The following is a 26,645-nucleotide window of genomic DNA, read 5'->3' on the forward strand; positions in this document are numbered from 1 at the left end:
ATTTGCCATTCTTATGTAGACAAAATACAGTTTCCTATCTTTGAAGTTCAATCTAAATTATCTACCTTTGTTCTTTTATAGGATAAGAAGCAATCGATGAGTCAACATTGAAACAATTAATAGGTAAATATGACTCTTTACTAAGGCTGCAAAATTGGGTCGGGTCGGATCGGGTTTATGATCAAATTTCTTGACCCAATAGGTCATTTGGATCGGACTGGGTCCGTGTATAACCCGGCTCGAATCGATGAATGTGGATTAGGTTCGGGTTCGTATCGGATCCGAATCAACATAGAGTTGTCTGAATAACAGCAATGATTTTTTAGCTCAGTATGAGTCTTAATCATTTCTTTTTCATGAGGATTTTAGCTCGATATTTAGAGTGGGATTTTGGCATAAGAAAAAATTGGAGAATAGAAGATATGGTTTTCTTTACTGATTAGCACTATAGAATTATCAAATTGGATGATTGCTAGCTTCGTTGAGATCTGTCCTTTTTAAGAAAAGGAAGTGTGAGGCCAATCTTGTGGCAACAATTTGTGGATCAAGGGCAATGAATCCTGTATATTACAAAAAATAAGTGGAAGCTCAAGAGTCAGTTGAAAGTGGTGATGACTCATGGTGGCCTAAATAGAGAAGGTTGAAATGGATTGAACAAGTTTTCTTGAAATTTGTGTGGCATGACTGTGAAATGCGACATGCCAGAAACCAGTTGCTTTATTGAGTTAGGTGGGGATGGCTGAGTACAAGTATCTGAAGGATATAATTGTTTCGAGCAATCATGAGACTACCTTGGAGTGGCAGTTGTGGGCATATATATCAATAAATGTTGGTGCAAATAAACAAGAGATATTACAAACCTATTGTGTAGCTAGTCATTATTTTGGTAATTGTACCTTTCTATTACTTTTTTTTTATCTAAAATTTTAGAAAAATTATCTGCTCTGATTGTTCAAGGTCAAATATTATGCATTGAAGTTACACTTGCAATGTTTAGGATAATACTTGATATGCTGCTATACATAATTGCTAGTGATGTTATTAGTTTATATATATTGTTCATAATTCAATAGTAAAACACAAAATTGTGAGAGCTTCAAAGAGACTTAGGCTAAGTTAGGAAATGTGATAGTTCGGATGGGTGTTCGGGTCCTGTATCGGGTTCAAGTCGGGTCGGGTCGCATCGGATCATTGATCTTAAGACCTAAATCAACCCAAAAGTCTCCAGGGATTGGGTCGGGTCCAGGGATTGGGTCGGGTCCAAATTCAGTAAGCCTAGACCCGACCTGAAAAATGGAATGGGTTTTATTTTAGAATTCAACCCAGCTCTATAGGTCCTTTAAAATGGTTCGGGTCGGGTCTACGCCGGTCGGGTTAGGTCACAGGCCAACTCTAACCTACCCATTTGCACCTCTACTCTTTACATGAAATTAAAAATTTGGAATATTATTAATTATGCAAAATGATAACAGTTTTTGTGGAAAGTAGCCTTATTAACTTATTTCTCTATTGAATATAATTAGCCTTATTAACCTATTTCTGTTGAATATAATTTATTTTTCAAAAATCTAATTTCATCTTGTATGCTTCTTGTTCAAATTTGTGGTCACTGGCATCTCTTCTGATTTATAAATTTCATAAAAGATTGACTAAGCATTTGCAAATTGGAACTTTCTATAAATACGTCTACTCAGTTTATGTGTTTCTTGGTAAAATATGCAGGTTATCAACACCTTGCTTCCAGACCACTGGAATCAGGAACCTTTGCTTGCTGAAAATGTAGCAGATCCTTTGTCTGGGGAACAGGTTGGTTCAAGTATTCTTAATTTTTTTGTTCCCTTGGTTTGCGTAGGCATATATGCTTCCTGAGCTTGACTGAATTATGTAAATCATAAATTTTTTATGCTACCAAACCAGTTCTGCCCAAAATATTTTTATTCATAGTACGGTGTATGAAAATTTTGGTATATTTTAATTTTCAATGTTCTTACTAGCACATTGTCATACTGCTATGTGAGAATATGCTTAGGATGTGGCCAGGCAGTTCCCATAATTTCAAATAGTTATGTGACAGTTGTGACCCCAAGCCCTCTTATGTCCTAGGCAGTGGTCCTAGCCTCCTAGGTTATATTTATAATTGACAATAACATTGCATTTACATCCTTGTGGCCTTGAATTTGAGTTTACTGAACTTCATCAGCTATATCGTACTAGAGTCATGCATTATACAATTTACAGAATCAATATCAAAGTATACAGAAGAATATGATCCTATGAACAAACGCATAGGATTTTGCCCAACTGCCCAGGTGACAGATTGTGTACAAAATTCATAGTGCGTTTCAATGATTAATTAAACCTTGCATAGCTTTCAAGAAACTATGCATATGAGATGACTCTAGGTCACTCCACGATTTTCATTTGCTATTTCTGGATTCACCGTCATACAATTCTTTGCATTATCATAACCTCCAGTGGATTGTTGCTTGATCCTTCATTATAATATTTGATGCAATTCTTGTTCCTCATGACTCGCCAAAGTACATACTTTCATGCTGGGACCCTTGACTTAGCTGTGGCCCTTTTCACATTTCTCAAGGAGACTGTCTAGTTCCAGAAAGACCGGCAATGGATAAAAGCGAAAAGATTGTTGGCAGCATTTAGAGTCATATCAATTATACAAGCAGAAGACATCATTCTTAATAAGTATAGTGATGTATTGTTGCTGAATTAGTAATTTGTATGTTATTATTATTGAAGTATGATATTACTGCTTATGAGTATGGAGAAGAAAATGGAAACAACAAAAGAAAGAGGGACAGTAGAAAAATAAAAGGAATCAGTTTTAGATTTTTCAAATTAGAGTACGAATAGAAAATGAAAAAAAATTAGTTCTTCTTTTACCTCAGGGGAAAAAAAACATTTTAAGGGTGAAACAACACAGAACTATAATTTGGTCATTGGAACAAAAAGGCAGAGCACAAGAAAAGCAGTGCAGAATTTTTAAGCTCTTTCCGAACTGCAATCAGTTAAAGAATAAGACAGCCTGTAGTATGGTTGATTCGCTCGGGATTCTAAGTCGTCTTGAGTTAATGATGTGAAGGAGAAAGAGAATCGAGGGAGATCCTTTTTTGGTTGGGGGAGATCGATAGGCCTACGAAATGATTTTGGCTCTATAATGGCAAGCAAAGGGAAGCACCGATCAACAACATAAGTGCAAGGTTGACGGCTAGGTTGATCATCAAGGAAACCTACTATAGGAGGAAGAGGAACCCCTGGCCCGCGAATAAAGCATTGAACGGACCAAAATGGAAAATTTTTGGGGAAAGGCATTTTCTCATTTACCAGCTCTATATTAATTCCCATTTAGGAGCGGAGTTGGGACATAGTTTTCTTTGGCAAAAGGACGGAGAAAAGTAGTTCCAAAAGTTGGATCACTTTAGTTCAAGAATTCAGAAAAGAAAGTACAGCCCCAAGTACCTTATTATTAGGTTGGTCAATGGCTATTAATGTGCATTTATTATCGAACATGAAAGAAAGAAGATAGAAAAATAATGCTCTTTCAGCAAGGAGCAATAAACCCATTTCCAGAGGAAGAACCTTAATACCCTAAACCCGGGTTGGAATACAATTGAAAGAAGGGACTACCTGTTGTTTAAGACCGCCTGGAGCTTGATAGCCTCACTTGAAGTGTGCGACAAAAATCCACTGAAAATACATACATGTTAGTTTGTACCTCAAGGGCCAGATAGAAAAGGAAGTCGTAGACACTTTCTTTCAATTAATATCTATTGCCCACCGTCCACTTCTATGAATCGAAAGAAAGGTGTTAGAAAACGAGGCTCTCCGGGCATTCACAGAGCATGGTTGACAGAAGGAGAAAAAGAAAAATAGACCTCTAACACTTCTTCTTACGGTTTAACAATAAGTTAACAACAGAAAAAAGAAAATGGAAAAGAAGAGAGAAGCCAGAGAGAAGATCTAGATAGAGATAGTAAGGAACATATCTTGTCCTTGTTTTCTGTTAATAACTCCTAAGCTTCTCACAGCCGAGCTCCATTCATGTTGTGGTGGCTGCAGGTGAAATCTTCTGTCTCAGCTTTGTTACCATCCTCAACTGATGGTGGAGGGTGGGGTATGGCAAAACATTGCTGCCCCCTGTTAGCCTGGTGAGAAGGTTGGACATCTTGCCTAGACCATTGCTCGCCCTATGATGCCCTCTTTTGTTTGGCTTTTTATTTGACCAAGTGGGGTTGGAAAGTTTGACCAGACGGGCATGAGAATTTGGGCCAGAACTCAGTCTTACCTTGAGTCTGGCCTGTTGATACATTCTGGGCTGGGCTAGTGCCTTGGGAAGAAAGGCTGCTCAAGCATAGCCCACTTGCCCGGGTGATTATCTAGAAACTTGGCTCTCACTCGCACAATGGGCCCATAGGTGACCAGGCAGCCACTAGTGAATTGTTAAAACTACGGCAGTTCTTGCACTAAATGAATTGCTGGGGGACATGCTCTGGCCTTTTATTATTCTCCATATATTGAACTCTGGTCAATTCTATACTTTGCCCTGTACTCATGCAAAGCCTGAGATAAATGCATGGAGGATGGTAGTATTTGGATCTTCTCCAAGCATCGTAGAATTGACAATTTACTGGAGCATTGGTTTTCAACCATGTGGAATACGTACTCTTCACATTTAATCTAAGGCATAGACATGCTTCAGTGGGCCCATTCGTAATCTACACAGTCATGTAGCTGGAACAACCTACACACTACTTGTTACCACAAGAAATCCCTCTTGGTTTGTGTAACTTAAAGGTAGTCGATCCTGAGTTTTGACAGATTTCGTGGTTCATGACACATTGTGGTTTGTCAAAATGTGGATATATTATGTAACGATGTCACTCTACGAGTCTCTGATGATCTAGAGCAAATCACTTTAAACAGTCTTTGATCTATATGTGAGTCATGGAAATGGAACATGTAGCTAAGCTTTATGGTTTTTGTTATTTATGCTTAAAATGTATCAAGCAAAATTTTTTTATTAATTGTAATGCTTTCTTATCTGTTTTTTTTTTTTTTTTTTTTAATTTAATAACTTAGGTTAACAATGTAGTTTATATTTGATTCAGACATGGCCAACAGAAGCAGAAATGGCTGAAGCCGATGCAAACAATAAAGAGAGAAAAATAATCAGAAAGAAAATCCCTTGGGGCACCTCAGAGTACCAGGTCTTTCTCCCCTCATATTATTTTTGAATGTTTCCCCTGGTATTCCTTGGAGAAAGGGGCCTGTAATAAACTACAAGCAAGTTCTTTTTCATTATATCTACAGGCTGCTTGGATTGTGGAAGACACAGACAATAAGGATTCAGGAAGCGGTGAAGAAGGTGATGGGATGGTGCTGGATGAGCAGAAAGATAACTTAGTAGAGGAAAAGTATGATTATTTGGATGTAGATGAGAATTTGAATATCATGGAAAATTTTGATGAAGCAACCGAGGCTGATACTGAGATGGCAGTGAGTTTTAAAATTTTTACTCTTTGCTGGTGTAATATGTTAATTTTTACCTAGTGTTGCTATTTGTTGTATATTTATTCTTGTTTCTTTTAAATACTTTTTAAATGCTGAGATTTGCTGGTTGTATGTTCTGTATCTCTTTTCTCTTATTTTTAAAGTATCTTAAGTGGGAACAGCTCCAGGTTTAAGTTGATATTTTGATACCAGTTGTTGTGGGATGTGCATAAGCAAGTCTGCTTCATATGTCATTTCTAATATTGTGGGGGCTTGCATGTCTTCAGAATCTTGTTATCTTCCCTTAAGTTATCATGTCTATTTTTTTCTTTTTTTTGCGTGGTTTGTTAGTTGTGCATGCATTGCGGCTTCCCTTTACTTTGTCCTGAACAATGCAATAGTACAATGCTTTTGCAGAGTATGCAGGTTATATTCTCTTCTGTGGTATATATATTCACTTTATAGTGTATAAGTTCACAATAACATGCTTCTTTTAGGTATTGTGTTCTGTTCGTAATAGCATGTTTCTTTTAGATGTTCACCTTATTCTTTTACAAACTAAAATCTCAAAATAAAATACAAAATGCAATTACAGGATGATGAAAGCCTGACAAAGGAGCAGATAGAGGCAGAGATCAGGAAGATTAAAGATGCAAATGCTGAAGATGAAGGTACACATTTTGCTTATCATTTAGATTTGGTTTTTATGATTTTTATTTGAAGCACAAAATGAAGCAAAAATAGTGATAGTTTTTGATTAAAGAATTGCATTCTTAAACAAAGAATAGGGTATTGTCTGATGTCTTGTTTGTAGAAACAAGAAATGTAACTACTAAAATTTCATTGAGGAGATGCAAAATAAGGCTTGCAGTCTCGATACCAGACCATGTGCTGGTGGCTGAACAATATAATACTGTACCAATACCATAAAGTACCTGGTTCTTAGTGGTTCAGCTCGGTAAAGACTAGAACTGAGCAGTTCTGGCCCCATTTCATGCCAAGACCATAAATTGTCTTGGTTCATGGTCAGTATGGTGCGATACTGACTGAACCGAGCGGTTTGGTCTGGTATTAGATACCATAATATAAATCCCTTTCTTTTGGCGAGAAGACCAACGACCTCCAATAATTTTATTGAAAATATTGATGCACATCTTAATAGCTGACATTGCTTCAGAGGCTTACAGTTATTTAGTGCTCTAAGTTTATGGGAAAATAGAAGGTAGGAGGTGTCCGTGTAAAGGTAATCGGTGCTTGAATAATTCAGATGGCAATGGAAGATACATCTGATGAAAGTGTTAATAATTGTTTAGAAAACTTCCTACAAAGTTGTCATGATTGCTGGGAGCTTTTAAACTGATAATGCCCAAGTATGGAAGGCACAATGATCGTTGCCAAATTTATGTTCAAGATGACATGACTGACATAAAATATAATGACATTAGTTATTCCAAGAAATGAGTTATCATGATGCACGTTGGGTTTTCGTTGATTAATATTAACATCTTCTGGAGCCAACTGTCCTCTTTAGACATTAGATGTTGGATGTCCTAGAATCATTCTGAGATTTTAATTGCTTCTTTTGGTTTAGACTGTTTAGTAAGATAGTGACTTTTACTTATGGTGCAGAAGGTGATAACATCCTCTTAAGTTATCACATGCTAGTCACATGAGAACTCAAGTCACATGGCACATTACTTATGAAATGGTGTTTATAACTTAATAAAAGAGAGGAGCTCCTGCAAAAGAAAAAGGGTCGATATTAGACAGCCGAATTGCAATCTAACAGCTTTGGCATCATTAATTTTGTGGCTTATGTGACACTTTAGAAGTCTGGTCCTTCATTTTTCTTTCTCCCAAACTGTCTGTGCTTGCTTTTTCATCCTCTGACATCCCTCTTCATTGCATTTTGTTTTTCCCCCGTCTTGTCTCAAGACTGGTATTCATCCTTCTGTTTCCTTCTTCAGGTCACCTCCTATTGCAATACTTTTTTTTGATTTCTATTACAATGAGAAAACCCTTTAGAATTGCTTATGTTGCCCCAGGGTGAAGTGAGGGCAGCTTGAAGGTTGTGCCTGAAAGGATTACTTTTTTTTTTTCTTCAGTTGCTTGCTGAAAACAGTTGTTATAGTGTATCGTATATTCAAAATGCAGGGGAAGTGGAGAGGGTAACAGATGTAAATATAAGAAGCTTTTAGTGAGGAGAAGGGGAATGAAGAGAGTTTAAGAGAGAGAGGGAAAGGAAGAAGTGGTTAGGATAAATAATTAAGTATACTTGCAGTCAGTCTTCTTCTTTTTTCCTTCTTAATCCCCATTGAACCTGAGACATTAATTATTTACATTTATAGTTTGGCTTTAATTTTTGTTATTCGAGTTTAATTATTTACAAGGCCTATTCTAGTTTTACACTTACCTTACAGGTCTTTTTGCTAGGTGTTTAATAGTTGGGCAATTAAGATTAGAATTAACTAATGATCAAACTATAATCTGCTTGATGTTTAACTGATTTCTTTTAATTTTTTGATGTAATTTGAGAAGTTTGCTATTACATAATTCATCAATCAGCATGTAAAATCATAGTCGAGATCTTGATTTTATGGCTACTTTTTCTGTGTAATAATGATATCTATTGTTGGCTAGGTTGAACTTTATATTACTGGTAAAAGCAAAGTTAAGCATATGTATACTTAGTCATAAGTCGCAGACTTTTCCATGGTTAATAAATTCCCTATTGTTGACAACTTCTGATCATCAATCTGAGAATAATATCTATTTCATTTCTAGCATGTTTTAGTTATTTTCTCTTTGTGGATATATTTTACTAAAACTTTTATGCAGTTAGCACAAACCTTGTATGGCTGATGTAGGTTTATTTTTATTAAGCTGGTAATGCATTTCTTTAATGGATGCCAAAATTTGATAGCCTTCCTCAGTTTTGAAAATTCTGAACTTTTGCCTTGAACTGCTATATAACTACTTTCTGTGATTTCCAGAATTTCCGGATGAAGTGGATACACCGATGGATGTTCCAGCTAAAAAGCGATTTGCTAAATACAGAGGACTTAAGTCTTTTAGGACCTCTGCATGGGATCCTAAAGTGAGTATCATAATTAACCAAGATCTTAAGTAGAATACTTTTGTGCCTTTTACATGCAATGACTTCATTTTTTTTTTTTTTAAAATAACTTATCCATGGCAGGAATCTTTGCCACCGGAATATGCTAGAATTTTTGCTTTTGATAATTTTGCAAGAACACAGAAGCATGTCCTTGCAAAAGTTCTTGATATTGATCAAGGGAGCATGAATGACTGTGCACCAGTCGGAACGTATGTGAGACTCCATGTAAAGGATGTGCCTATTGATGTTGCCACTAAGCTATGCCTCCTTTCAGAAAAGTTGCCTGTGGTTGCAAGTGGGCTTCTACAACATGAGATGAAGATGTCTATCCTTCATTTCAGGTATTCATGCCCAATATTCTTTCTATAATTCATATCCACGGAACCATTCATATTACACAGGACCGTTTGATAGTGTATAGTGACAATGGCACATGTTTGTCTTGATGCATTAGTAATAATTATTTTTTTCTATCCTTTTGCTCTATTATTTTGTTCTCATTCTTAGTTGATATTAAAGAAGATATGCTATACCGTACCGAACTGGAGGATACGGGATGTACCGTACGGTACCCGTAATATGGTACGGGGGGCATGTTGACACTTGATATGCCGAACTAACCCTTGTGTCAGGTCTCCTGATAGTGACAGGATGGCACTGGTATGGGGCTCGATATTGAGACAGTGTACCTTACTATAGATGCTGCCTAAAAAGTGATTTCATACTTGGAGCAAGGGTGGAAGGAAGAATTCTTCAATCATGTCAATTCCTTTCACTTGCTGATGGGATCTAAGTCATAAAGTATATGTTGATTGGAAGGGGTTAAGAGTTTGCGTTGGAGTGTAAATGTTGGTTCTTTGTAATGCTTGAATGGTAGCATAAAAGTGCGTCAACTCTTCTAAGGTTTTAGTTACATGTAACTTGTTTGACAACTTATCATGCAATAATTTTTTATATAGTCAAAATCTAATCAAGCAGCCAAGTGGCTGCCTTGCATTCTGTTGCCTTGCCATGCCAAGTGGATATCCGTTTAGTTGATCAATCTTAGAGGTAGTGGCATTTTATAATAATTTTTTGTTGCCTCTTCTGAATGCTTAGGGGGGTGACAATTGGTGAGGCCGGGTTGAGATATGGGTGGGGTGGGATACCTATCAACCCAAGTCCTACCTTTTTATTAGGGTGGTCAAAAATCCAAAATTGAATTCAATGTTTTTATTCAATAGGTAACTTGGCATGAGCCAACGCATAACTTGTTTAATAAACAAGTTGGATCATGTTAAACAAGTCTTAAACAGCTCAAATGGGTCAAATAGGTCTTACGAAGGTTGTCATAACTGTATCAACTCAACCCAATTATTAAACAGGTTGAGTTAGGTTAGTTGGGTCAAGACTTTAAACCTAATAAGGGTTAAGTTGGGTCGACCCATTTCCAACTTGGGCCAATTTATGCCAAACCTAAACCTGCTTATCTCGGGTCGATTTCATGTTGATTGGCAGGTGAGTCATAGCCAATCTTGTCAATGTTGTAGCATTATCACAATAAATGGTCTATCCTAACAACTCAACTTCGGTACGGTATATTAAAGGTGCCTTAGTGGCCCAAATGCTTGAGCAGACCATTTGAGTACATCACTGAAGGTCCAACTACCTTGGTAGCCCTTGTATCCGTGTTAGCCATCTTGAGGGTGCCTGAATGACCTACCAGGTATGGATGAATCAGTTTGTAATATCTTGTGGGGCAAGTTTGGTTTAGGGTATACCTTGGGATATATTTGGTATTAGGTGGATTAAGTGGCTGGTTGTGATCATGACTAAGATTCGCTATCTCATTACCGGATCCTATACTTGTACCATCTTATTGTAGTGTCGATATACGGTTCAGTACGATACATCAATGTTGGTATGGTATGGTAAGCCATAACGGTATGGTACCTCTATGGTATGATACGCCCTATATTGGGCAGTATGGCAAATCATGATCATGACCATCTTTTTGATTGGTGTTCAATCATGTAAGTTATACCTATTAACTTCATCACTTTGACTCGTTTATTTCACACTTCAGTGATACTTCATTTCTTAGAGTTCTTTATTGCGTCAACTACTTGAATTATTGGGATTTTTTTGATAGTCAAACTTATATCATTGTATGATTTGTGTGAAAAATCTGTAATTTATCAACAGACCACATTGCATTAAAATAAATTCTCAAACACATGTAAAGGCATTTTTTTTGGTTTACCTTTTATTCTCTTCATGTAATTATGTACCTATTTTCTTCATGGTATTATTCTCTGCCTGTGTGTGTTCGTGAACCATAATTTCACCATGTTTCTTGATTGCTTACGTGACAGGACTACTTATTGAGTTATCATGTACTTTACCGCTAAATCTAATCCAAGTCATTTCTTCTTACGTGAAAAACTCTGTTTCATTCATGGTTTCATGCTACATTGTCTACATGTGAGTGTTCTTTTGTCCTTTCCTAATTTTCAATCTGTAAACCCATAACTAAGATGTCTGTCTATTTTGTGTCCAGACTTTTAGTTTCCATCCATTTACCACTGGTGCTTCTTCCTATTTGCATTATTTGTTTACCACTGTCCACCTAGGAATGATAACATGTAGGTGGAGGCTACCGGTTGGATGATGTAAATGCTTTTTCATTCTTGACTTGCCAACATACAACTTTGCCCAACTGTGAACTTACAAACTAGTTAACCCCTTTGACCCACTCCAACTTGCATGACTTGAAATTAGTAAGGTAGTGGCATTTGATAAAGATAGACAGGAGGGTGGTTGATGGAGATGAGGCACCGGGTTTATGCCTTGTGGGAAACAGTATAGAGGGATGGGATCTGTTTTCTTGTTGGAGATGGTCCTTGTTGAACTCAAACAACCAGGGCCAATACTTCAGGAGAATGGGGACTCGAGGGAAGATGGAAAAGTCTTTTGGCTATGTTATTGCCAGTGGGTTTGAGGGTGAGTCTTGATGCAAGGGTAAGCTTGCTCCATTGGGACTTAGGTGTCATGGGTTCGAAACATGGAAACAGCCCTTGGCATGTGGTGGTAAGATTGTGTTTGTCTAACATTCCCCAAACCCTGCAGTGGCAAGAGCCACTTGCGCTTGGTAGCCATTTTGTTTTAATTGCCAATATGTTTCTATCTTGTCCCTTATAAGCAACATATACATTTGGCATAACTCCAAGAATAAAGATCAGTATATTATAATTTTCAAATTTATAAGTAAGGTTGGTTTCAAATTAGTACTCATCTTTCAAAACATTAGCTGGCTTGGACCATGCCCATTCTGTTAGAAACTATGGTTGATATGCGCAGCGAAAGAAAACAAAAATTTGTGTTAATATGCCGCAGATGAATTAAAAAAAATAAATAGATGAATCATGTGAGATCTCATTTCGAATTAACCTTGGATCCCTCATAGTTATTAAGATTAAGATTAGAAAAAGGAAGATCAAATCTTTATCTTTGCGTGGGTAGTTTTTTTATTGTAATCTGATGATTGTGGATTTCTTCACGATTTTTTTGAAGCTGCACAAGCATTTGGCCTTTATAGATATCAACATAGGAAAGATTAAGGACTCTCCCCAAATCCCTTCTGGCTTGATCCTCTTGAGCTCCAACCACCTTGGGTGTGAGATCACAAGAAAGAGAGAGAGAGAGAGACTTGGATTTTTTGCTCGCACACCTCCTTTGGACGTTAGCCCCCCTTTTATAGGATAGAATCCTTGTGGCGCTCAGCCACTTGGGTGCTACATTTTGGACCAAAGTCAAATCCCCTTATGATGCCCAACTCTTGGGCATGAATTCCCTAGAGGGGTGAAAGACCTCTTATGTGGAATATGGGGCATGAAGGAAGTTTCACGTGAGGAGATGGGGCACACAAAGACTCTATATGAAATTCTTTTATATGGACTAACGGGCGTCAAATCTCAAGAGGCGTCAAAAGTCCTCCCAAGTTAAAACTCCTTTTAATGTGGGGAAATTAGTGCACATAGAAGGCGTGAAAGATAGCGTTAGGCTTTTATTAGATCTGATCTGTAGTGAACAAATTCACATAGGAGTCCTAGTTCCATAAGACTTTGATATGTCAGATCCTTTGACCAATCAACGACTTGTTTAAGGACTCTTGGGTGCTAGCCTTGGGCGTCCAACTCTTGGATGTATGCCCTCTATCTCCTTGGCGTGAAGATTTCTTGGTGCACAATTCTTTGGCGTGCAATCTCTCTTGGTGTCAACCATTGACCAATCAAATCCTTATTGCATAAGGAGTCCAAGTGGGTTGGAGATTCTAGGGTTTAACCATATACTAGCATGAAAATCCAAAAATCCAAAACCTTTTAGGATTTCGCATAAGTCCTAATTCAATTAGGTCCTCCAAGGCCTAATCTTAAGTCCTTGATCAATTTCTTTTTGTGTGTGACTCCATAGGTTTTATTCTGCTTGGTAGTGAGATATATTGTGATCTCCATCATCAATATCATTGAAACTCCCTTCAGTGGATTGGAACAATTTTAACTCAATAAGATTATTGATCTTGAGATAATTCTTATGAGTCCCACAATCCACCTAGTAGCTTGTAGTGGTATTCTAGCAGAATTGAATGGATAAACCTCTAGGTGTAGTTATCGTGTGATTCAGTTCTTCTATCGAGAGTCCTGACTTAACGGAGGTTATGGAATTACTCGTCAAATCTCATCATTTATCATATATTAAATTTATTCGACTCGAGTTTCTGATGTGAAAATGATGGAAAGTTTTTTTCGTTATTCATATTATCCTGATCAAGATCTTCTGAACTCAGTCTCATAAATCACATAGGACCGTCTTCCTTATCTACTAATGACGATAGATTTCATATAGGTGCACATCCTATTCTTACAATGAACCTACTACAGTTAACATGTACTACAAAGATCTATATGGCTAGGGATCAAGTGTATATACAGTCAAACTACAACAATCTCATTGTGAATAGCTGAGACATTGTAGGTTCAAAAATTAGTTACACTACTACAACATCGAATAAATCACTGATGAATGAGTAGATATCTAGATGACTTTTCATACTGGTCACGCTCGATATCATTGTTCTCTAACAACTAACACTCGCTCCAGTGTCCTTCCACTGTAGATTCAAGACTCGTCTATCCTAAAAAGGAAGCGATTCATGCATCAATCTTATCGGATCCATCACCATCTCCGTGATGATCTATTGATCGAGAGCATTTAGAAATTAATAACTAATGACACGAACCTTAAATTCTCAACTCTTGAAAATGTGTCATCTTATTGAATTCATAGACACATACACAACATGAATGAAATTAATAATCCAATTTCATTAATAATGAAAATGTCAAATACAAAATAATGTTCTAAAATAAGCACGTATGTCGGTCTGATTGATTTCTAGGGCATACATCTAACAATCTCCTACTTGCATTAAAGCTAATCAGCTATATATCTAAGCTCCATTTTCTTAAGATGTGCTTCAGTCTTCTGCTGGTTAAGTAATTTTGTCAGTGGATCTCCACGTTATTTATGGAGCCTATTCTCTGCACCTCGATGTGCTTCTTCTCGAGGTAGTTGCGTATAATATGAAATTGTTTCTCTTTATGCTTGGACTTTTGATGAGATATGATCTCTTTAGCTAGAGCTATGGCGTAATTGTTGTCGCAGGACAATTATGGCATCTGATGACATTACATCGAGTTTCGCAACGAACTTTTTGAACTAAAAGGCTTCTTTTGCAGCTTTAAAAGCGATGATGTACTCAGCTTTCATGATTGAATTTGTAATAATCGGTCGTTTGAAATTTTTTCAATTTACTGAATCTCTATTGCACAAGAAAACACATCTTGATGTAGATTTTTTATCGTCAACGTCAGACATAAAGTCTGAATCTATGAACCTTGTACCTTCAGCTCTCTCTAAAGATCAAGAATATATCTTTAGTTCTTCTCATGTACTTAAAAATATTCTTCACAGTTGTCTAGTGCGCTTTATCTGGATTTGACTAATATCTGCTTGTGACATTTACAGCAAGAGCTATATTAGGTCGTGTACACAGTATTGCATACATAAGGTTTCCTATAGCTGTGTACATGGCATACGTGAGGCTCTTTATAGTCGAAGCATGAGGGATCTTGTTCATGCATTGAATCCCTTCAGATGTACTGGGGCACATCTTTTTGGAGAGATGAATCCTATGCCTAAGGGATAGAAGTTTTCTTTTGGAATTTTTCATGTTGAATCTCTCCAACACCTCCTCTATGAGTATCTTCTGTGAGAGACCTAGCATTCTCTTAGATCTATTTTTATAGACATTTATTCTCAAAATGTAGGATGCTTCTCCAAGATCTTTCATGGAGAATTCTTTAGACTACTATATCTTAATCAAAGTCAGCATGAGAACATCATTCCCAATAAGGGGGATGTCATCTATGTATAATATGAGAAATATGACAGCACTCCCACTGATCTTCTTATAAACATATGGCTCCTCGTTCTTAATGAAATCAAATAGTTTGATCACATTATTAAAATGAGTATTTCAACTCCGAGATGCTTGCTTCAGTCTATATATAGATCTTTACAGCTTGCATACCTTGTGACTTTCGTCACTGAAAGTGATATCTAGAGACTGCTCCATAGAGATATCTTTTTCAAGGTATTCATTCAAGAAGATAGTTTTTATATCCATCTGCTAGATTTCATAATCATGGTATACTGTAATAGCAAGTAGTGTTCGGATGGATTTTAGCATAGCCACAGGTGAAAAAATCTCCTGATAGTCAATGCCTTCGCGTTGACTATAATCTTTCGCTATGAGCTTTGCGTTGTCTCTACCTTTCCATCTGAACATATCTTTTTTTTGTAGATCCATTTGTATCCAATAAATACTATACCTTCTAACGGATCCTCTAAGGTCCAGACTTAGTTGGAATGCATCGAGTCAATTTTTGACTTAATTTGCTTCCAATCATTTCTCAGAGTCGATGTTTGACATCGTCTCGTTGTAGGTTTTGAGGTCATCTCCATATTTCGTATCTCTAATAAGGAATATTTTTTTTACTTTTTCTGTTAGAATATCTAAGTATCTTTTAGAAGGATGAAAAATTCTATTTGATCTACGAGATGGAAGAGGAAGTGCATGCACTGGCTCAACTTGAATAGGTTCAGTAGGTTTCATGACTCGTTGCTCTTCGGAGATTCTCTTCGAGCTCAATTTTTTTTCATCTTCATTTTGGATAAACTGTTTTTTTTAAGAAGATAGCTTGTTGGCTCACAACTACATTGTGATCTTCTGAAAAGTAAAAGTAGCATCCCATAGACTCTAGGATACCCAATGAAACGAGCTTTGTTGGATCTAGCCTCTAACTTATCCGTCTGTAGTCACTTGACATGGGTCGAACATCTCCAAATCCTGAGATGATCAAGATTTGATTTCTTATCATGCCACATCTCATATGGCGTGATAGGAACGGATTTAGAGAGAATCCTACTCAATAGGTAAATAGAAGCAAAGCATGTTCCCAAAGAAATAGGTGAAGATTAGTGAAGCTCATCATGGACCGAATCATATCCAATAGAATTTGATTTCTCTGCTCTGACATCCCGTTGAGTTGAGATGTTCTTGGAGAAGTCCATTACGAGACTATGCTGTTTTTCTTGAGATAATTTTGAAAATTTTCACTAAGGTATTCATCTCTTCGATCTGATCGAAGAACCTTAAGGAGTTTTTCAGTTTGCTTCTTTACCTCATATCTGAGTTTTTTAAACTTTTCAAAAGTTTTAGATTTGTATCTCATCAGATACACATACCCATATTGTGAATAGTCATTGATAAAGGTAATGAAGTAAAGATAATCACTACTGGCCTGCACATCGAATGGACTATACACATCAATGTGTATCAGGGCAAGTATCTTAGTCGTTTTCTCTCCTTATCCTATAAAAGATTTGGTCATTTTTTCTTGAAGACTGGATTCACAAATTGGATATGATTCATTGTTTAATGAACCAAGAAGCCCATCTTTCTCCAATATGTTTATCCTATCTTCTCCAATATGATCAAGCCTAAGGTGCTACATATACTTTAGGCTTATCTCATCTCTAGATCTCTTAGATCCTAGGCACTCGCTATCTGCTCTGAAACACTCATAGATGTATCTATATGCAAGTGATAGAGACTGTCAATTATAAAACCACGTGCAGTTAATTTATTTTTAAAATAAATGGAGCAGTAGTCTTTATCAAAATTAAAAATATAACCATCCCATGTCAATGTAGAAACAGAAATCAAATTTTTGCTTGCAACAGGCACATAATAACAGTCTCTAAGAACTAAACTATGACCAGACGGTAGTTGCAGATAAGTGCCCACAGTCATGGCAGCAACTCTTGCCCCGTTGCCAATCCGTAGGGTCACTTCATCTTTTCTCAGCTCTTTATTTTCCTTTAAATCCTGCATTGAAGTATATAAATGAGAACTCGAGCCAGAGTTCGAAACCCAATTGGAAGTAAAAGAAATCGTAAGGTTAGTTTTAATTACAAAGCAGGTTAGATATACCTTCAGAAGGCATATCCTTTTTCTTCAGAGATTTCAATTAGACAGGAGAGTGTCTTTTCCAATGGCCGTCAATATTGTAGTAGAAATTTTTTTTTTTTTAGCGGTTTTTCTTTTAGAAGCTTTCTTCTTACTCTTGGTCTTTTACTTCTTCATGTGCTTCTTCTTTCAATTAAACTTTCTTTTGGAAGATGAAGTCCGCTTCACAGTGAGAACGGTGCCTCTTGAACTTTTCAAGGCCCCTTCAACAGTCACCAACATGTTCAACAATTTGGCTAAGGTGCAATCAATCTTACTCATATAGTAGTTTACTATAAATTTTTCATACAAATCAGAAAAGGATTGCAAGATCAAATCCGTTTGCGATTCCTTATGCATGGTCATGCCGAGCTTCTCAAGCTCCTCTAAATCTTTGATCATTATCAAATAATGATCATGGACAGATTGTCCTTTGCGCATTTTAGCATTGAAGAGCTTTTTGGATACTTCATAGCACGCTGATCGATTTTGCTCACCATACAACTTGAGGTGAGTCAGCATGGTCCTGGCAATCTTCATATCCTCATGCTGGCATTGAAGTTCATTTAACATCGATGCCAAAATGTAGCACCTAATCTTATTATCATCATCCGTCCATTTTTTCAGTGCTGTCCTTTGTCAACTATAGGATGAATTGGTAATGTAGGAGGATCCTGGTCGAGAACATAGCTTAATTTCTCGAGACTTAAAATTATTTTTAAGTTTCTGAGTCAGTCTTTATAATTAGATCCAGTTAAATGATTGGTTTCAAGAATACGAGATAGAGGGTGGAAGCTGATAGTTTATTCTGTGGAGAGTAAAGATTCAAGTTAAATTTTTATATTTGCTTTAAAGAGTTTGTTTTAGGGTTTCTTTTAAAAACAAATGTGCCTCTCACTATTTTCTCAAATCTCTTATACTCAAGTAGAGGAACGAAAATCCTTCGCAGCTAGGATTTTAAGTGGGTACTGCGGTCCCATCAATTTGAGTACCACCTCACCTAATAGTTATTGACGATATGCAAATCAATAAGTAGACAACTCTTGTCCAATAATACTTCTCAAGTATATTGCAGTCATCTTCGGTTTTTAAGTCATATAGGTCTCATCTAATAGTTATTGATCTCATTTCTTAGTTAAGTCAGATTCACCATTCAACTGCGTAGACAAAACCATCATTGGGTCCCTCACCTAACAGTTATTGGGTCCAACCTCATTTTTACCCCATAGCATCTCATGCTAATAGAGTGGTTGCACCTTTCCGACGCAACTGATCACTGTGACTAGCCAAAAACATCAATATCAGTAAAATATCTGCACATCTACAATGGTGGAAGATCGCTCGACTTAATATATTTTGAGGAGTTTAAATTTAGATATCAAAATTTAGTTATTTACATTTAATGCAAATAAAAATCTGCAAAATGCAAATAAGAAAATTGGTGATGATCATAGATCTAAGAAAAGAATTTGGGCCCGAGCCACTGAGCCGAATCAGGATCTATGGGTCAAATGTACAAGCACACACGCTAATTAGTTTGATTGTCTTCAACTCTTTGATTTGATCTTGAGCAAGTCCTTTATCTGATCAATACCTTGAGCCAGCCTCAACCAATTGCTCAACTCGATCCATGCTTGTTGTGTGCTGTAGGCTTGCAACTGATCAACCGTTGACGTGTAACCATACACATAATACAACCCATACAATTCATAACATAGCAATTAATTACAACCCACTAAATCAAATGAGACTCACAGGTCTCCAAATTATATAAATCTGCTCATGCTCACAGGCACCCAAAAATTAAACAATTTTAATATACGGGATTCGCAAACACGATATATCACAGAGATGAGAAAAAGGGTCGCAATCCTATGATCATCACCATATGTGTCTCATACATAAGTCACATGTATCTCATATATAAAAATAATAAATAATAGATCTGGATATTAGACTAATCATTTAACATAGGTTCAAAACTTATCATGCGATCAAATCACCATAACTTTCTGATCTTATCGATCGTCGATATTGACTAATCAAATCAGCCAACAATATCAGAATTTATGTTCTTCAAATCTCGTTGAACGATCCATAAAATCCAAATCAGCAATCTAATATGAAATTATGTGAGGGTGACTTTGATACCACTATTAGAAATTAGGGGTTGGTATGCGCGGCGAAAGGAAATAAAAATTTGTGATTAACATACAGTGGATGAATAAAAAATTTCTGATTAATCATGCGGGATCTCATCTTGAATCAACCTCGGATCCCTCATCATTATTAAGATTAAGGTTAGGAGAAGAAAGATCAAATCTTCACCTTTGCGCGAGTAGTTCTTCACTGCAATCTGATGATTGTGGATGTCTTCACGGTTTTTTTGAAGCCGCACAAGCATCCGGTCTCTATATGTATCCACACAAGAAAAATCAAGGACTCTTTCCAAATCCCTTCTTGGCTTCATCCTCTTGAGCTCCAATCACCTTGGGCGCGAGAGCACAAGAAAGAGAGAGACTTGGATTTTTTTTCTTGCACACCTCCTTTGGACGTTAGCCCTCCTTTTATAGGATAGAATTCTTGTGGCGCTCAACCACTTGGGCGCCACACTTTGGACCAAAGTCAAATCCCCTTGTGATGCCCAACACTTGGGCATGAATTCCCAAGAGGCGTGAAAGACATCTTATGTGGAATATGGGGCGTGAAGGAAGTTTCACGTGAGGAGGTGGGGCGCACAAGGACTCCATATGAAACTCTTTCACGTGGACTAAGGGGCATCAAATCTCAAGAGGCGTCAAAAGTCCTCCCAAGTTAAAACTCCTTTTAATGTGGGGAAATCAATGCACATAGAAGGCGTGAAAGTAAGAGGCGTTAGGCTTTTATTAGATTTGATCTCAAGCGAACAAATTCATATAGGAGTCTTAGTTCCATAAGTCTTTGATATGTCAAACCCTTTGACTAGTCAAAGACTTGTTTGAGAAGGACTCTTCGATGCTAGCCTTGGGCGTCCAACTCTTGGACACATGCCCTCTATCTCCTTGGCTTTTTTGGCGCATAATTCTTTGCGTGCAATCTCTTTTGGCGTCAATCATTGACCAATCAAATCTTTATCGCATAAGGAGTCCAAGTGAGGTGGGGATTCTAGGGTTTAATCATGTGCTAGCATAGAAATCCAAAACCCTTTAGGATTTTTCATAAATCGTAATTCAATTAGGATCTCTAAGGCCTAATCTTAAGTCCTTGATCAATTTTCTTTTGTATGTGATCCCATAGATTCTATTATATTTGATAGTGAGATATATTATGATCTCCATCATCAATATCATTAAAATTTTTTTTAATGGATTGGAACAATTCCAACTCAATAAGAATTGTTGACCTTGAGATAATTCTCATGAGTCCCACAATCTACTGATGTCTAGTAGCATATAGCGGCATTCCAGCAGAATTGAATGGATAAACCTCTAGGTGCAGTTACCGTATGATTCAGTCCTATTGAGTCCTGATTGACAGAGGTTTTGGAATTACTCGTCATATCCCATCATCTGTCATATGTCAAATTTATTCGATTTGAGTTTCTAATGCGAAAATGATGGAAATCTTTTTTTACTATTCACACTGTCGTGGTCAAAGTCTTCTGAACTATCTCGTAAATTACATAGGACCATCTTCCTTATTTATCAAGGACGATAGATTCTATATAGGTGTATACCTTAGTCTTACAATAAACCTACTATAACCAACATGCATCAAAAAGATCCATATGGTTATGGACCAAGTATATGTACAGTCAAACTACAGCAACCCCATTGTGAATAGTCGAGGCACCACAGGTCCAAGGACTAGTCACACTACGGCAACATCGAGCAAGTTTCTGATGAGTGAGTAGACATCCAAGTGACTTCTCGTAGTGATCACGTTCGGTACTATTGTTCTCTAATAACAATCTACACTCTTATTCCAGTGTCCTTGTACTGTAGACTCGAAACTCGTCTATCCTAAAAGGAAGGCAATTCGTGCCCCAATTTTATTGGATCCATCACCGTCCCTGTGATGATCCATTGATAAGGAGCATTTAGGAATTAATTACTAATGACACATGCCTCAAATTTTTAACTCTTGAGAATGTGTTATCATCTTATTAATTCCTTGGACGATTCATGGACACGTACACAATATGAATGAAATTAATAAATCAATTTCATTAATAATGAAAATATCAAATACAGAATTTTGTCTTAGAATAAATGCATGTGTCGGCCTGATGGACTTTTAGGACATACATCTAACACATTCACTATGTGCATTGAGAAGTATGACCTGAATCCAAATCAAAAAAATATGTTGTGACCCAGGGCCTGTCCAAATCACGTTACTTTTCTAGGTTGAGTCACAATTTGCAACCCCTGGCATTCTTGTCATTTCTTATTGTTGCTTGTTGGCTCTCCTGGTGATGGACATTTTTGTCCATAAAATATTCTTGTAACTGTCTTGCAAAATTTTTGTTTCAAGCCATGATTGTATTCAATGAAACCTCCAGATACATGTTTTTGTGTAACCTGTTTGAAGTTTATGGACATTCCTATCATCTATAGACAAACCATCTTTCATGGACAAATTTATTATGTAGTATATATTAAAACAAGCTTTAGGGCATTTGACTTTTGGAACCTGCCCATATGGAGAACTATTCTTCTAATTTAGAAACCAGACCTTATTATTAGTCTCTGCCTTCAATTTTTGTGCTTATGTCTGGTTTCTGACATTATAACTTTTGTGGAACCATTTTCTAGTATATCTTTTTCCTCAATCTGCGGACTACTTGTATTCCTCCCTGGCCTTCCATAGACTTTTGCATGGATAAACTGCAGCCAAAATTTTCATGTTTGCACATCATTTTATAACAATTTTTTTTGTATATAATGCAGCATAAAGAAGCATGACTCATATGAAGCTCCTATAAAATCCAAAGAGATGTTCATTTTCCATGTTGGGTTCCGCCAGTTCTTTGCAAGGTATTCTACTGATATCACTTTTTTATAATCGAGGTTTATCGTTTGTGTCGTTACATCCTTTTCACATTTAAAGGTAACTTTTCCAGTTGAGAAAAAAAATCTTCCAAATGTTCTTTTTGGCAGGCCATTATTTTCTTCTGATAATATAAACTCTGATAAGCATAAGATGGAAAGGTTTCTACACCCAGGACGCTTTTCTATAGCTTCGGTTTATGCTCCTATATGTTTTCCTCCACTGCCTCTAATTGTCCTGAAGAATATGCATGGAGAGGCACCATCTATTGCTGCCACTGGTTCATTAAGAAGTGTGGACCCAGACAGGATAATTCTTAAAAAAATTATATTAACCGGGTAATTCTTACTCTCACTTTAGTAATTCTGTGCTTATTAACTATGATATATATTTTTTATTCATGCAGGATAAACTGCTGTTCTGATACATTTGAGGAATAAGGGTTTCTTATATATTGAGAGCACTGTATATGTGGTTATGATATGAATGTTATGTTACTGTCAAGGTAAACAGATATCATGACTGTGCTATAGTAGTCATCAATTCCATCTTAGAAAACTGGTATCATCCTATAGATATCCTAGAGATTAATCCTGGATTCAAACAACCAAGTTTTGAAAATTATTATTCTTTGAAACAAGTTTAGTCAAAAATAAATTGATATTTAATGAATGGGTTTAAAGCAAGATCCGCGGAACCAAAATCGGGATCTGTGTTGGCCGGCCAGCGGTACGAGTCGGTATAGGTCCATATCGGATCGGACTGGTGCGAACTAACATAGAAGAGAAGAAACTAATTGGGGAGGAAAAGAGAGAGAGGGGAGGGGGAGGGATAAGGGGGGAGGGAGGGAGAGGGTGGTTGGAGAAGATGTCGGTGGTGGCCACAGGTAGGTCACGGGCGCACTAGGAAGGCGCCAAGGCCTTTGCTTCGCCAAATCTTGGCCCAGAGAGATAGAGAGGGGAGAGGAGGGAAGGGAAGCCGGTGGAGAGGCTGCCGAAGGGCCTCCAACTGGCTGTCGGATGACAAAATCGCCGATTGCGGCTCTGCGGGCGTGAAACAGGGGCAAGCATCCCTATTTTATAGGATTTTTTAAAAAATTCCGACCATAATGAAGCCGGCACACCCATTGTTGGCTTTACTGTTTCTTCGATTTTTTAAAAAAATTTCTAAAACAATAAAGTCAGCAATGGATTTGTCGGCTTCACTTATTCATCATCGTTTTTAAAAAAACGTGATGAATGGAGGCAATTGTCCCTGTTCCACAGTCTCAGCTCCATCCACACCTTTTCCACCACCCGATGGCCATGGCAGCCATCTGGTGACCTCTCCGCCTGCGTCACCTTCGTTCGGTACTATTGCTCCATCCTTTTTCTCTCTCGATTAAACATCTTATCGGGCGACACTGAGCCGTAGAGGCTTCCATGGCCCTTCGGCGGCGTTGGAACAGGGATGGCGCCTCTTCTTTTCCTCTTTTTTCCTCTCCCTTGTTTGGTGTTCCGATTTGGTCGACCGAACTGTTTCGGTTCGCAGCTGGTAGGGCTCACAACATTTTGAATAGTTCGGTTTGGGACGGTTTGGCGAACACTGGTTCAAAGGGTTGTCCTCTCTTTTCCTTTTCTTGTTCGCACATCACCCTTAAAGTTTGTCAATCTGTTTGTGGTTCACGGTACCCTGTTATTGGTTCACTTGACAAATTCTTTTTATCAGTGAATGATCAGCTTTTAATCATGCTTCTATAACCACTTGGACAAAGTCCAACTGATGGAGTGAGGTTTTCTTATTACCATGTATTCACAAGTATTTAGCCAAACCAAAGTGATGAAATGATTAATCATTTAAAAGGTGGCTGTGATATGTGGGCAGTCTAGTGACCAAATAGTGCATATGCAGTAAGCAGGTCACAGTATGCAGGTGCATATGCAGATAGTATTTTTTTTCTTTTTAACTGTTAAAAAATAAATATAATACAAAGAAGGCAACAGCAGTTATAATACAAATATAATTATCAATCAGTGCTTGTTAGTTCTTAATATCTAATATCAATACTTATAATGTAGTTAATAACAACAACATTATTTATACGTGTCTCTAGCCACCTGAAATACATGTCTAACCTAGCCATTAGGTTAAATCTGCAATGCTTTTGGACAGCACTTAGTGGACTGCCTTTTTAGCCTAAATGCAGTATGACAATACTAAGTACATATAGATGCTGTGCAATCAGGGGACCACATTTGCTTGTGTAGCTGCATGCGCCACATTTAGAACATTGGAAATGGTGCTTGATCCTTTATTGGAATATAATAGTGACAATAATGACAGGAGTACTGCCTGTTAGAATTATCCATGTTAAATACTTGAGAAATTATATTGCCAAGATTTGAACCTTAAAACCTCCTTCATATGGAGGGTTTCGTTCATTTTTCAAAAGCATAATTTGCATAAGTGTTTTAGGATTCAGATTGTACTTTGAACAGCAGAGATTTTCACTTTTTCGTAAACTGAAAGCGAGATTATTGCTTTGCATTTTCAATTTTTTTTTCCTCTCTTGCATGTGCAATATGAACAAATGGTCACAAAATAGTAAAGTATAATTAGCAACTCCTAAAATCTTCATTTTGTCCGTTGGTCTCATTTTCGTTATGGCTTTGTTGCAAGTTAAAGTGCTTTTTTTGCTTTTTGCTGATGCAGTTACCCCCAAAGAGTGTCAAAGTTGAAGGCCACTGTGCGTTTTATGTTTCACAATCCTGATGATGTCAGATGGTTCAAGGCAAAGTCAAATATTGCTCTCAGTTTAATAGCATGCCGTTTTGACTGTTGTTTCGAAACAGACCATTCTAATATATTTTTGTAATTTCTGCAGCCTGTAGATGTCTGGACCAAATGTGGTCGCCGTGGTAGCATAAAGGAACCTGTTGGTACCCACGGTGGGGTGTCTTTGAGTAGTTGCAATAATAAACCCTAAACCAAAAGTTTTATGTGCCCGTTGTTACTGACTCGCTCCCCTCCGCCTTGTTTTTTTTGCAGGAGCTATGAAATGCGTCTTTAATAGCGTGATTCAGCAGCATGACACTGTATGCATGAGCTTGTACAAACGTGCATACCCTAAATGGCCAGAACAACTTTTCCTGTTATGAGGCAGTACAGTGGCTTGAGTCATTCTCATGCCTCTCACTGGGAGTGAAGCGTTGGTTCAGATGATATCGGCTTTCGTCCGATGGTAGCAACTGCAACCTGGACCTGTGTACAGAAAATTTTGATGATTTTTTTTTTTTTTTGAAATTTGATCTTATGCTTGAAGATTGTTGACCTCCTTTCAGCCATGTGACTTTCTCATCCAGTTTTGTGCATTAATATCAGTCAATGATTTGTGGGGGGTACAGCGATCATGAACTTGGTTGGTTGGTGATGGCATTGGTACTGATGTTGAAAATATCAAATGATTTTTGTGTCGAACACTTGTTACATTCATTATATTTACCAAATATTTATTTATTGGCTGTTTTTTTGGCTTATCGCTAAAATAGTTAAGATTTTTGAGTACCTTTTCTTTATTCTGCTTTAGGGGTCAGATGCTGATTCAGGTGAATTACTTCATAGATGATGGTAAGGGGAAAAATCAGCATCGCTGTGCCCATTCTTGTATGGAGTCGTCATCAATGTGGTATCTCACCATTGATATATGTTGGCTAATGATAACTTCATTCAACAGGAAGCCACGAAACTAAGAGTTGTCATTTAATTCATTTGCGGTCTGGCTTACCAAGGGCAGGACCTTATAGGCTTAATTACGGTTGGCTTGGATGAATGGCCTAAAATTATCAAATTATTGGAGAATGCAATGTGGAAAATATTGACCATGAAAAATTACTGGACATGGTGCACTTTGGCGTTTGTTGTTTAGCTAATTAGAGAAAAAAGGGACAATTAATAACAAATTGATTACAATCCAAACTAGTTGATTACACGATTACATGCTAGTTTGACTTCGGGCTCTCCATAACCAGTCTTTGATCATGAGATATCAAGCCAGCCCACTTTCAATTCTGGTTGAAATTGGCCTTTCAGGCGTAAGTTTTTATTTCATGAACTTGCAATTCTGGTTGAAAATTAGATCATTCAGATGTAAGTTTTCATTTCATGAAGAAATTGCAGCCGAAGTTGCCAAGAAAAATATTAACCATGAAAAATATTAAAAAAGATGTATTTTGGCATTTGTTTAGCTAATTTCAGGAAAAAGAACTAACTACGTGCTAACTCCAAATTAAGGGTCTAATTGGCATAACTTTTATTTCTTATTTTTTATATTTTTAAAAATAAAATATAGAAATTGAGAAATAAAAAAATACTATTATTTTTAATTTCTAATGTTTA

The 26,645-nt window shown here is 37.1% G+C and overlaps 1 protein-coding gene across 2 annotated transcripts in view; it reads left to right on the forward strand.

The window, feature by feature from the left end:
- Nucleotides 1–25,786, forward strand: part of LOC105036998 (uncharacterized) — a 43,243-nt gene extending 17,457 nt beyond the window's left edge. The window contains exons 12-22 of one of the 2 annotated variants that reach the window (XM_073260708.1): nt 1,723–1,806; nt 5,130–5,228; nt 5,332–5,517; nt 6,107–6,182; nt 8,505–8,608; nt 8,711–8,970; nt 22,172–22,258; nt 22,382–22,609; nt 24,963–25,041; nt 25,135–25,198; nt 25,299–25,786. In XM_073260708.1, the coding sequence (XP_073116809.1) occupies nt 1,723–1,806; nt 5,130–5,228; nt 5,332–5,517; nt 6,107–6,182; nt 8,505–8,608; nt 8,711–8,970; nt 22,172–22,258; nt 22,382–22,609; nt 24,963–25,041; nt 25,135–25,198; nt 25,299–25,408 (1,377 nt within the window). In that variant the 3' untranslated portion in view covers nt 25,409–25,786. The remainder of the gene's footprint in view (nt 1–1,722; nt 1,807–5,129; nt 5,229–5,331; nt 5,518–6,106; nt 6,183–8,504; nt 8,609–8,710; nt 8,971–22,171; nt 22,259–22,381; nt 22,610–24,962; nt 25,042–25,134; nt 25,199–25,298) is intronic. The other variant, XM_073260707.1, reaches the window with a different exon arrangement.
- Nucleotides 25,787–26,645: the final 859 nt, after the last annotated feature.

This window comes from Elaeis guineensis, chromosome 7 (assembly GCF_000442705.2).
Source record: "Elaeis guineensis isolate ETL-2024a chromosome 7, EG11, whole genome shotgun sequence".
NCBI classification, from domain to species: domain Eukaryota; kingdom Viridiplantae; phylum Streptophyta; class Magnoliopsida; order Arecales; family Arecaceae; genus Elaeis; species Elaeis guineensis.